We start from the raw sequence: 14,164 nt of genomic DNA on the forward strand, positions 1-14,164 counted from the left end.
TAAAAATGGTGGTGATATATATGTATGTATAATCGTACATATATATGTGTGTGTATGAGTCTTGATGTTTGATTTCTTGTTAAGTACTTGTTTATGTTGTTGCATGTTCTTGAATAATAGTTTAAATGCAAGTGATTGATGATCTATGTATGATATGTTAAATGCTTAAGTATATCAGCAAATAAGCATGAATATAGCACATATTTGACGCATCTAAACTCATTTAAAATGTTGATATGCTTTAGACACTTGTACATGTGAAGATATGTTGATTTAAAGCTCAAGAGATGATGAAAAATGGTTATATGAAAAAAATGTTTTAGATCAGGTTATAACCACTAAAAATAACATTATTTGGTGTAATATAATGGCATAAAACTTTGACATAGGTTTGGTAGCATTGCATGTTGTACATATAGCTTAAAAAGTGATAAAATATGTGAAATTTGCATGAATTATATGCTCTATTTAAGACCTGCACTATTGTGAGTATAACCATTATTTTATTCAGCAAATAAGATGGGTTGTGTCAAAATTTCAAGTCATTTCGATTTGGGATGGTTCAGGTAACGTTTGATGCAAAACTATGCGGTAAAACGGTTAAAAATCGCCTTTTCGGAGGATTTTTATTAAACTGTTTTTGATCAGTAACCAAACTGATATTTTTGATATAAAAACAAGTATTTTAACTTATACTAAGTTTACTTGGTGTTCGGTTAATCATACGTGACTTCCGACGCCCAAAAATGTTACCGGAACGCTAAAATAAGTGTTTTTCGACATAACTATAATGGGTTGTTCATGGGTAAATTTTATGTGTCACAATGTGTTATGTAATATGTGTATGATGACATGATAATACTTGACAAGATTGTTTGTTTTACGCTTGAGTACATATATGCAAATACACCAAAATAATCAAAAATAATGACTTTTCGAGAAAACTCAAAGTTATGTGAAAATTCTAAGTATCGGAGAAACTTCAGTATTTATGTGAATTTTGATTATTAAAAACCATCCTTACTTTATGAAGGACGCATAAACAATTTGAGGGATTGTGTTAACATTTAAAAACGCACCCAAGGTGAGTACATAGTTCCCCTATTTTACTATTTTCAATTGTTTTGGGGTGATTCATATGTACCAAACGAATTTCAAAGTTTAAACGATGATTTCAAAAACGATTAAGGTGGTTTATGCAAAACTAATAACGATTTCGATAAGTTGTACACGACTTGTTGGTTGTAATTACATAACGAATGACATTCATTAGCATTGATCAAGCCGACCAGTATTAGGTAATGGTACCATAGGATCTGACAAATCCCGTTATTGCACTGCACCCATGGTTATGTGTGGGGGTTGTGGGTAACGACTGAATCTGATGATTGTTAACTTACCCTTTGGAGGTTTGTTAATGCGAAAACGAGTTGAACAATAAACGAGTCACACAGGTTTGAATGTTATTAGCGAGACGACCAAAAGTAGTTTCACTATTAAAACGAATACGATTTTGGGACGAGTTAAACGATTTGAAACGAGATACACGAGGTGAAACGAGTAAACGATTTGGGAACGACTTGGAAATGATGTTAAACGATTTCGATACGCGATTGGTTTTTGGTTAAGTGTTTGGATAACGAGACGGGTGTAATGTGGTGAAAACATGGTAGATACGCCGATGGTACTTCTTATATATAAGTGTTTTCATCATATTACATATCGTGGCGTTATTTAGTTCACTTGGGTAAACGATTTTGAAACGATATCACACAACGATGTTTTTCTAAGGGATATAAACTATGCGAGTTTTTAACGAGTTTTTACAAGATGTTTTACAAGTTGGTGTTCTAAAGGAAAGGTTTTTGGGTTAAGAATCATGGCTACGAGGTTTTATAAACTATAACCCACTTGACTCGAGTTGGTCAATTAAGTTGCAATATTATACTCTTTTCAAAACAAAGTTTTTAATAAAGTATTGCAACACTTAAAATAGCCATGAATTCGACACTCCTATAAAACCTATGTACACGCCAGCAATTTCTTTGCTGACTAAGTTTTTACATATGTTTCAGGTGTTGCTACTTGAATGACTGCTAGGATGCATGCGTCACATAGGATCTGGACGAGGCCTTAGTGACATAATAACTATGATAGACGATATAAAACTTGTTTATTCTATGTTAAGACAATGCAATGTTTAATATTATCAATAAAACGAAACACTTTTTGTATCCATGGTCGTGAAACGATTGCTTCTGTTGCAACACTCCCCGATGTTTCCGCCACGGTTTGTTGTCCTACGTGGTCGGGGTGTGACAAAGCATGACATGATCAAACCTTTGGTGCCATTGTTTTGGAGCTTGTTTCAATCCATACAAGGATTTTACAAGTTTACACACTTTCTTTTCTTGCCCCATGGCTGTGAAGCCTTCGGGTTGCTCCATGTAGATTTCTTCCTCGAGAATTCCATTCAAGAAAGCTGTTTTCACATCCATTTGGTGAACTTCCAAATTTCTAATGGCGGCAATGGCAAGCACCAACCTGATGGATGTTATTCGCGTAACTGGCGAATATGTGTCAAAGTAATCTAAACCTTCTCGTTGTTTATATCCTTCGATCACCAACCTTGCTTTGTACTTATCGATGGTTCCATCTGGTTTCATCTTCTTCTTGAAGATCCATCGATATCCTAGTGGTTTACATCCTTGAGGAAGATCCACTAGTTCCCAAGTATGGTTTTGTAAGATAGAGTCTATCTCACTTTTGATTGCCTCCCTCCACTGAGGTCCTTCTTATGAATGCACCGCCTGTTGGTACGTTTGAGGTTCATCTTCTACCATATAGGTAAGAAACTCAGAGCCAAAGGATTTTTCTGTCCTTTGGCGTTTACTTTTCCTGATTTCAATTTCCTCAGTCTTAGATTGTTCTCGAGGTTCATCGTTTTCAAATTCACCCTCGTGAACAATTTCCTCAACCGGTCTAGAAGAACTCGGTTCACTTTTATCTAAGCATGGGAACATATGTTCAAACCATGATGCATCCTTAGATTCTATTATAGTGCCTTTGCATATTCCAGGGTTCTTAGAATCATGCACAAGAAAACGATAAGGACCATGAGGACGGGTGTATCCTATAAATACACAATCCACCGTTTTGGATCCTATTAGTAGGCGCTTAGGTGGAGTGACCACCACCTTAGCTAAACACCCCCATACTTTCAAGGATTTATATGGTGGTTTCTTTCCCGTCCATAATTCGTAAGGAGTTACATCCTTTTTCTTATTGGGTATCATGTTCAACACATAATTTGCCGATAAGATTGCTTCCCCCCACATGTTTTGGTTTACACCAGAACTTATCATCATGGCATTCATCATTTCTTTCAAAGTGCGATTTTTTCGTTCTGCTATGCCATTTGATTGAGGGGAGTAAGGAGCCGTGAGTTCGTGGATGATTCCACTCTTTGCACATACGTCAATAAAAGGTGAAACATATTCACCTCCTCGGTCACTCCTTACGACTTTGATTTTCCGATTTAGTTGATTCTCAACTTCGGCTTTGAACAAGATAAACTTGTCAATAGCCTCGTCCTTACTCTTAAGTAAGTACACATAGCAATACCTTGTACTATCATCAATGAACGTGATGAAGTACTTATTCCCACCACGAGTAGGAATTGCCTTTAGATCACACACATCAGTGTGGATCATCTCGAGGGGTTCGGTGATTCGTTCCACCCTTTTGAATGACGATTTCGTTTGTTTCGCTTCTACGCAAGTTTCACATTTATTAGTTGAGTCGATATCGAATGTTGGTATGCAATCAAGTTTGATTAAACGACGAATGGAATTGTAATTTACGTGACCTAGTCTACCATGCCAAAGATTAGACGACTCAATCAAGTAAGTAGAACTAGTAGCGTTTTCATTCATTGCATTCACGACAATTACATTGAGTTTGAACATTCCATTTAGGGCATAACCCTTACCAACATACATACCATTTTTGGTCAACACGACCTTATCCGACTCAATCACCATTTTGAACCCAAATTTGTTCAACTGCCACCCCGACACAAGGTTCTTACGAATTTCTGGAACATACAACACGTTTGACAAAGTGAGTTCCTTTCCAGAAGTCATCTTCAGAACCACGTTCCCTTCACCTTTAATTTCGGCCGTGGCGGAGTTTCCCATAAAAACCTTTTCACCATTAGTCACCTCATTGAAGGTGCTAAACAGGTTCTTGTCAAAACACACATGACGGGTAGCCCCCGTATCAATCCACCAATCGTTGTGGTTTTGCCCAACTAAGTTAACCTCAGTGACCAAAATCGAGAGGTCGGTCACCATAGCAATGAGGTTATCAACCTCATGAACCATGTTAACTTGTCGAGCATTTTCCTTCTTTGGAAGCTTGCATTCATTGGCCTTATGGCCTTGTTTTTGACAATTATAGCAAATTCCTTGAAACTTCTTTTTCCCAACTCCCCCCTTAGCACCAAGGTTGGAGCGTTTCCCATGAGCTTTCTTTCCACCTTTTCCACCATTCTTGTTTCCCTTCGAAGATTGGCCATGCTCAACAATATTAGCCTTTGCCGTTTCAGGATTATCAATCCTTTTCAAAGCAACTTTATTATCTTCTTCAATTCGAAGGCGAACCACAAGATCTTCAATGGTCATTTCCTTCCGCTTATGCTTGAGATAGTTCTTGAAATCAACCCAGCTTGGTGGTAGCTTTTCGATCATAGCCGCAACTTGGAATGTCTCGCTGAGCACCATTCCTTCCGCATGAATATCATGAAGAATAACTTGAAGTTCTTGGACTTGGCTAATGACAGTTTTAGTGTCTATCATTTTGAAGTCCAAGAACTTAGCCACCACGAATTTCTTAGTGCCTGCATCTTCTGTTTTGTATTTGCGGTCCAAAGACTCCCACAACTCTTTGGCAGTTTTGGCTTTACAATACACATTGTAAAGTGTATCAACCATACCATTCAAGATATAGTTGCGGCACAAGAAATCTGAATGATTCCAAGCATGAACCGCGCTCACAGATTGAGCATTCACATCCCCTTCAGCCACATGGGGAACGGTTTCAGTCAAGAACCGTGCTAGGTTCAGAGTGGTCAGATAAAAGAACATCTTTTGCTGCCACTGTTTGAAATTCACACCGTTGAATTTCTCAGGTTTCTCAGCATGTGAGACTGCGTTCGGCAGTGGTGCAACTAGGCCGGTTGTAACAGCAACAGCGGAAGTCATGACAGCAGTCATGACTGCAGAAACAGAAGTAGACATGGGCTGGGACGTCATTCTGAAAAGAAAAAGAATGCAGGAACAATCAGTAAGATAATCTGTTTAAGTTTGTTAGAAAATTGGTACTGATCAGAACTGCAAAATGAATCAGAAATAACATAACAGAATGTAATAGAACGCAGAAATAATAAACTAGTAAACCGGGCTTGTGTTTGACACAATTCCCTTAAACAGATTCGTCGTCTGTTCCCAGGGTACGCCGGTTCGAAGCAGCACCGCGCACTGCCGGACTTGAACACTTGCCTGAAAAGAAACGAGATAGATGCTGTTTGCAGAGATAGCGAGAGAGAGGAAGAAGCTGTGTTGTTGTGTGTCTAAACTGATCAGTTTGATCTCGTTTTATAGGCACAAAAATATAACCGAATTGTAGCCATCATTGCAGAGATTAAAACTGAATAAATGACAGTCTTGAGTGCAAAAACTGCCTCACGCGGACCCGGGTTTTCGGAGCTGCATTCGTGGCCGCAGGACGTGCGGGCACACGCGAGTTCAACTAAATCCGGTTCCATTTTTTGCACCCCCCCCCCTGCGCGCGCGCGGGTAGGACTTGTGGTAAAACATGTCATAAGACTTCAAAGGCTTAGATAAGGTTTCACCTTATAAATTGCCTTTCCTTTTGTTCCCACTCCAATGTGGGACAAAGTGGTTTTACCACTTGAGACTTTTCCATTCACACCAAACTTCTAACATTTAGTTTCGTAGCAAACCAAATCAATGTCTACCGTATTCCCTTTGTGCAATGAACCGGTTGCAACAGGTGATAATATTTTTTTTCAACTTTCATCCAGTTCTCAAAACTACTATTCTTCTGTTTTTTTTTTTTTTACTTTTAACCTTTTCAGTTTTCAACCCCTATGGTAATATTTTCCAACCCCTTCAGTATTTATCTTTTAGTTTTAGTGCTAACATTTTTCCATTTTCAACTTTGTATGTATTTTTTAACAAATTTATCGTTTTATGTTTCAGTCTAAAACTTACGAGTAAATACGCTGCAACGTTATCGTTTTACATAAGTATTAAAAATTAGCAAGTTCTAATTTGACGTATGATTTCGAACTTTTATAAAAAACAATATTTTAATTTTGAAGTAAATACTTCTATAATCATTGAACAATAATAATATAAAATGGTGTGTTTAAAGGGCATAAAAAGTAAGAATATATATTAATAGTTAATGGTAGAAAAATTAGGATGATACAAAAAGCACACACACCCTTTTGGCGATTCGTAACCCCCGTCTCTTTCTCTTTGTCTCTAATGATTCGTTAGCCCGTATAAATAGAGGAAAGCAAAAATAATTGTGCGGCGGGTGGGTGAAGTTTGCAACATTTTTGGATGAGAAAAAAAAATAAGAGCAACGGGGTGAAGTTTGTGATGGTTTAGAAACAAATAAGAGCAACAATTTATTTGTAACATTCATTAGCAAGGAGAACTATGTGCCTCTTTAAAAAGACCAACCAAAAATGCAAATCAATCCTAATTAACTTAGCAAACGCTTGGCTAAGGTATAGTATAGACACATCTTAGTCATTAGGTTTTTTTTTTTAATCATTTCATGGTGTGTAATAAGTCCCGCTGCAACGCGTGGGTATGCGTCAACTCGTTGATACACGTTTCTGAAAATAAAATGCGGGTAATTAGGGTTTTGTGTTTTGTAAGCTTACAAACATCAAGAAGGTCCAAGACAATCAAATTTAAATTCCTGATTTTTTTTTAACGGCCAACAAACTCAATCCCGAGTACTTTCGGGGCACTCACTGGACAAACGGAGTACTCCAAGAGTAACCCGAGTTCACCACCAATTCTGGGGAAAACCTGGTAACCCACCCGCCCGTAGGCACGACAGTGAAATTACCGGTAAAACCCGTTTGGCTCAAAGATCCAACTCATGTTTCCCTGAGTCTTCTATCATTAAATTCATGATCTTGATCTTGATCTTGATCTTTTTACCTCTCGATCATATGCTTCTGCATCCCTCTTCAGCATTATACAAGTCTCCATTTTGTTGGATCTCGAATACATCTCATCGAGAATTTTAGAATAATATAATACAACCTATACTATTACAAATTACAAAATTTTGAAAATACACCCCAAAACAGCAACAAACAAAATTAAATAATACAATCAAATTTCAACCAACAAAGACAACCACAACAATGTTTTGGCTTATAATGCACTAAACACACAATCACAGTCACATATAAAACAAACACCCATTATTTCTCAAGGATCAGCAGAAAACCATAAAACACAACACACAATCTTCAACACATAAAGTCTAAACAACACAAATTTAAAAGGTAGCAGCCACATCAAAGATGATCAATGTTAAACTAAAACATACCAATAAAGCTAGGGTTTCTACTCATCAAATAACCCAAATCCCAACTTTTAATCACTCTCTTCTTGAATCACTTCCTGTGTATACAAAAAAAAAAAAAAAAAAAAAAAAAACATGTAACAAAAACACAAAAAATTTTATAAATAATAATGAAAAGTTATTTACCATTCTATCTTAGTGGTGGTGGTGGTGGTGGCGGCTATGTAGTGGTGGTGGCCATGGTGGTGGCCGTGGTGGTGGCCGTGGTGGTGGTGGTGCCCGTGGTGGTGGTGGTGCCCGTGGTGGTGGTGGTGCCCGTGGTGGTGGCCGTGATGGTGGTGGTCGTGGTGGTGGTGGTGGTTATGCTGCAGCTCAACCACCATCACGGAGTTGCCGCCGCCACCGCCGCCGCCGCCACCACCACCACTAGGAGCGTAAGTGCGAGCAAGCTTTTGGGTCGACATTTTTCTTTGTCAAACAAAACACCTAGAATTATTTAAAAAAAAAGTAACAAATACAACATTAGATTATTATCAAGATTAAATAGAAAAATACAAGTGAGAAGTGAGGAAGAAATGTGGTTGAAGATCACCTAGAGAGAGAAAGTACGTAATATTGAGTTGGTGAGAAAAAGATGCCCTACGGTTTAAGGTTTTAAAGGGGTTTCTACAGTTCTCGTCTACACAAATCTTTTCCTTTCACATATGTAATTTTCTTTTCTTAATATGCTCACCTATTTATTTATATAATCTTAAATTCAAAGGTTGGTAACCACCTTCTATTTTAATAATAATCTTAAATTCAAAGGTCGGTAACTACTTTCTATTTTAATAAAATTCAACCTAAATCTCCCCTCAAATTTCTAACATCACAAAAACAAACTTTCTAACTTAATAAAAATGAGCTTTCTACTTTTTAACTTGACAAAAAAGCATCTATACTTTCTAACTTCTTTTTAACCTTCAAACTTTTGACATGTAACCAGGGACGGATCTACATGATGCGGGTCGGGGTACACAGACCCCAATATTTAAAAAAAATATAGTAGAACCGGTATGTTAAATTTTTCAATGACCCCATAAAATAAATTAATTGGACCTCATAGTATTAAAAGCAAAGATGGTATGGTGGTGAATCTCTTTGTGTTCCAACAAGTAGGTCTCAAATTCAAGTCTTACATCTCTTGTCTTTTAGTTTATTTTTTCCATCAAAATTAAACTACTGTTTTAAAACACCACAATCACCCATTGAACCTATAATTTGCTTTTTTAAAATGACAAATTTAATGTCTCCGAATGATTTTATTTCACATTTGATTACTAAATAAGACTTTCAACATATAGTGGCGTTAAAAAAAGATTAAACAAAATTTTGGAGTTATGTGAAGTAGTTGTGTTGTTTAGGTAGCTATTGGTTTCAAGCAACTTATTAATCACCAAAATTTAATAACTTGATTCTTAAAAATGGTTCTTAATGATGTAGTGGTTTCATGTCCACGAAATGCTTCTACATTATTTTCTAACCTCGACCCGACTACGACGACCGACCCGAAAATTTTAATGTTTGCTTGTGAAAAATTCTAACACAAAAAATGAAACCCAATGAAAAAAATCATGGGTCCGCCACTGCGTGTAACCCATTCTACCTCTACACTTTGCTATAGAATTATAATAACCCTCTAACTTCAAGTTTTAAAGTTTCGAGCTTATCCTAAAACTATTTTCTTACGCTTTTATTTTTATGCTCATATCGGTATAAATTCGGGTTCTTCTATGCTTTAACGTAATTTTTTTTTAAACGAGTTGGGTCAATTATTAAATGTTTTTATGTATGTTTTGACGTAAACTGATGCAGGAATATATACAGACATTATTTGAGTTTTAGTTTCTTAATATTTTGTGATTTTGGTTTCCTTTTGAGTTATAATTCCTCACCTGTATAAGGGGATCTAGATTTTATTATTTCTTAGTTTTTGATTGATTTTTTATGATAAGAACTTTGTTCTTGAACCCTTTGGTTCGTTTTATCATCTTTGATTAATCAATCATTCTTGAGTTATTTGATTGCACGCGAAGCTGCATCAGTTGGTATCAGAGCCTTGGTTGTTCAAATGGCTCGTTATGGAAGTAAGTATTCGCGTAATCATAGAACCGTTGATAGAGGCAACAGTGAAGGTGCTTCGGATTTGATCAATCGTGAAGTTGAGCATGACCGACAACTCGCATGGCTTACCCATGGATTGGGATCAGTTGAGCGGGTTGGACAACTACAACCCTAATCCCTGGATTGGGATTAGTATTACCGTCGACGTGGAAGGAAACGGAACCGGAAGAACTTGTCCGGGACGAGTTATCCGGGGATGAGGAGCATCCTACCAACGGCGACACTATCTTTGATTCTCCTCCCGTGTATGATGAATACGAGGACGGGGAATGGTATTCTTGGATGACCGGGGGTGCGATCGAAACCTCTCAACAAAAATCTCAACTTTCATCTTATTACAATGCCGGTTATTCTATGGATCCTAGAAGAGGACATCACGTTATGCGAATCGTGGGTCGCGGTGGTGAACAACCAAAGGCCTTCGTTACACACATCTTCGTTTTGGGAACGAGTTTATCAAGAATTTTGTATGCGTACGGGTGAGGCCATCCGATCCAAGGATACACTTTATTCACGTTTTCAGATGATTCATATTGATAGTACAAGATTTGAAGGGATTCTCAATGGTGTTGACAATGACGATGGTGAGCTAAACGAATTCGACATCATCCAAGTCGATCTCATCGAGTTCCATAACGTGTACGGGCGTGACTTTAATTTTTTAATTTTGTTTGTAATGTCTTTAATTTTAAGTTATGTAATGTGTTTAATTTTGAAGTTATATGATCAATTAGTATTAATTGGTTTTTATTTAAATTTAATAGATTTTAATCAATTTTAAATTTAATTTAATAATAAAAAATGTGTGTTACATGTCGAATAACGCCACCTTTCCATGCCCATTTCTACACCTCCTTTTTTTCCACCATGATACTTTTCGGCGTTCGTTGACGTGACCTCCATATATCAAATAACGTTAAAGTTTCAAGCCCCTCCACACCATATGGTCTTAGCAAGCAGCTAAAGGAGCCACTAAAAAAAAAGAAAAGAAAAACATGATACAATGTTCATGTCTTGAGTCTAAACCCTATGTGCCTTAGCCGATAATTATAAATGAAGACTTTATAAGTAGTTTGTTATTTTTGCAATAAAAAGCCAAACTGCTTAAAATAAAATTTTCACCAATTGGAGGTTAATATTTTACATAATTACCTCTAAGGATACAAAACACAAGAAATAAATCATATAAACGAGTAATGTACTTGTTGACACATCCGATAAATATGAGCAATGAATTGATACACACTTGTGAAAATCAAAATCCAGGTAATTAGGGTTTTGTGTTTTGTAAGCTTACAAACATCAAGAAGGTCCAAGATTAATCAAAATTACATTCTCCTGATCTTGATCTTGATTTTTTTTACCTCTCGATCATATGCTTCTGCATCCCTCTTCAGCATTATACAAGTTTCCATTTTGTTGGATCTCGATATCTCATCCAGAATTTTAGAATAATATAATACAACTTATTTTCAACAACATTTCATATGTCGGGAATAGTGGTTCGCAACAATTGGCTGAAATGGGTGGCCGGCCTTCCCTATTGTACTAACCAATTTATTATTTTATACTTGCTTTAAAATTACGTTTTTGTCCCGGAATAGTGTTTCTCTGCCATTGGTTCAAATGGGCGGCGATCAATACCCACTGGACCAACCAGTTTATTATTTTATATCCATTTTAAAATTACGGCTTTGCCCCCGTTAAAAAATATGGTTTTGCCCCAGTTTCAAAATATATTTACCCTTTTGCCTCGAGCTAAAGTACGATTTCGCCCTCGGTAAAAAAATTATGCTTTTACCCTCAGTCAAAATTACGTTTTCACCACAGTTTCAAAATAAAATTTTGTTTTTCCCAAGGCTCAAAATTACGATTTTTACACCAGTTTATTATTTTATATCCAGTTTAAAATTACGTAATTGCCCCCAGTTCAAAATATAATTATGCTTTTGCCCCCCAGCTAAAATTTACGAAATTCCCCTCGGTTCAAAATTACGATATCACCCTCAATTCAAAAAAAATGTTTTTGCCACCAGTTCAAAATAAAAATATGGTTTTCCTCTAGCTAAAAATTACGATTTAACTAAAAAAAATAGGACTTTGCCCCAGCTAAAAATCGTGTCAAGAAGCTGCCTAACACTCGCTCATTAGTCTTTACAAATTACTGTTTTGCCCTGAGCTCAAAATTGCGATCTTGTCATCGTTTTATTTTTTTTTCTATCAAAACTATAGTACTGCTTTTTTTATTGGTTGAGAATTATTCAGCAATCGCCCGCAACGTGAGCGAGGCATCACCTAGTACTATTACAAATTACAAAATTTTGAAAATACACACCAAAACAGCAACAAAAAAAATTCAATAATACCATCAAATTTCAATCAACAAAGACAACCACAACAATGTTATAGCTTATAGTGCACTAAACACACAATCACAATCACATATAAAACAAGCACCCATTGTTTCTCAAGGTTCAGCAGAAAACGATAAAACACAACACACAATCTTCAACACATAAAGTCTAAACAACACAAATTTAAAAGGTAGCATGCACATCAAATTTTAGCGTCCGCCTCCGCCGCCTCCACCGCCTCCGCAGCCGCCGCCCCCACCCCCACCGCCGCCGCCGCCGCCGCCACCACCACCACTAGGAGCGTAAGTGCAAGCAAGCTTTCGGGTAGACATTTTTCTTTGTCAAACAAAACGCCTAAAATTATTTAAAAAAAAAGTAACAAAAACAACATTAGATTATTATCAAGATTAAATAGAAAAATACAAGTGAGGAAGAAATGTGGTTGAAGATCACCTAGATAGAGCAAGTATGTAATGTTGAGTTGGTGAGAAAAAAATGGCCTACGGTTTAAGGTTTTAAAGGGGTTTCCACAGGTCTAGTCCACATAAATCTTTTCCTTTCACATATGTAATAGTCTTTTTTTAATATGCTCACCTATAAATACATATAATGCAAGTTACATGATCATGACGTACCTAACCATATGTACCATCTAGAAAACTTTAAAGAGAAAAGAACCTATACTCCTAAGTTCTGCCGTTCTGGTTAAGGTTAAAAACTGAAAATAGCATTACTTGCGTAAGTTTCGGTTCAAATTCTATTCTATATAATCTTAAAAACCAATGTCGGTGGGCTTTTTCACCGTCAAACCTCATCAACTTTCACAAATGTCAATTCTAACCCCTAGACTACTAAGTGATTATTTGGTAACTTCTGAATAGTAAGAGGTCTGAACCATTAAATGTAAATCAGTAAGAGATTTAAACCATTAAGAGTTAGTATAATGCGTAATAATTCAGAGGAAAATGTCAGATCAATTCAGATAAGATATCTTATCCATTCAGAATTAATATATTCCTTAACCATTCAGAAACAAATATTTGAACCATTCAGACATCAGCTTACGAAACAACAATTTGAATCATTAAGTGTAGAACCTCTAATTCATTTTACAATTCTTACAAGGGTGGGTTTATTCGCACACGCATTTTGTCTTTTTGCACATCCAAAGCGCCGCGCTATGGCCAAAGCGGGGCGCTTTGGTCTTGGTCAACAGACAAGGACTGACAGAAGTCAGTCCTTGTCTGTTGACCAAGACCAAAGCGCCCCGCTTTGGCCATAGCGCGGCGCTTTGAATGTTTTTTTATACAGATTGGATTTGGGTTGATGTGGGTTAGTTTGGTAGGGATTTTTGTTTGAATTAGTTTGATAGAGATTTTTGGAGGAAAATTTTTTATTTTAGTTTTATTACATATAATTCATAGTTGTTTTATAATTACGTCATTATTTTTATAGAATGTGTATAATATAAGTTCTTAACGTTGTTTATTTTGTTAAATTAAACGAACACGTTAAATACAATGTACAAAAAGCCATAAGAATTAAACGTAAACAATCCAGAACCAACGTGATGTAAATAGAAGATTAACTGCAATATATATATATATATATATATATATATATATATATATATATATATATATATATATATATATATATATATATATATATAGGGTAGGGCTAGATAGAAAACCCTATATATATAAAAAACCCGAGAAAACCCAAGCTCCCGACATTTTTTTTTTTTTGAAAAAAATAACACATGTAATATACATGTTTTTAAGACTTTTGGGCCAAAAAAATCAAAAAAGCGCCGAAGGGATATTTTTAAAAAAAAAAAAACAAGTTTCAGCAATTTTCAGCGAAATTATGGATTTTTTGCTTAACACGTGTTAGGAGCTGAAATTTGTTTATTTTTTTTAAAAAAATCCCTTCGGCGCTTTTTTGTTTTTTTTGGCCCAAAACACTCTAAAACATGTATATTACATGTGTAATTTTTTTCAAAA

General features: G+C 36.1%; 1 protein-coding gene across 2 annotated transcripts; it reads right to left on the minus strand.

Moving 5' to 3' along the window:
• Positions 1-7,432: 7,432 nt before the first annotated feature.
• On the minus strand, positions 7,433-12,727 carry LOC110916230 (uncharacterized histidine-rich protein DDB_G0274557-like). Of its 2 annotated transcripts, none has more exons than XM_035984838.1 (3): positions 12,612-12,727; positions 7,828-8,127; positions 7,433-7,739 (listed from the first exon to the last, which is right to left on the minus strand). In XM_035984838.1, the coding sequence occupies exons 2-3, from the start codon at positions 8,103-8,105 to the stop codon at positions 7,733-7,735; spliced, it is 285 nt and encodes a 94-aa protein (XP_035840731.1). In that variant the 5' UTR covers positions 8,106-8,127; positions 12,612-12,727; the 3' UTR covers positions 7,433-7,732. The 2 variants fall into 2 exon arrangements, with proteins under 2 accessions (XP_035840731.1, XP_035840732.1); XM_035984839.1 differs by lacking the exon at positions 12,612-12,727 and adding an exon at positions 8,234-8,347.
• Between the last annotated feature and the right edge of the window lie 1,437 nt (positions 12,728-14,164).

The sequence above is a fragment of the Helianthus annuus genome, chromosome 16 (assembly GCF_002127325.2).
Source record: "Helianthus annuus cultivar XRQ/B chromosome 16, HanXRQr2.0-SUNRISE, whole genome shotgun sequence".
Taxonomy (NCBI): domain Eukaryota; kingdom Viridiplantae; phylum Streptophyta; class Magnoliopsida; order Asterales; family Asteraceae; genus Helianthus; species Helianthus annuus.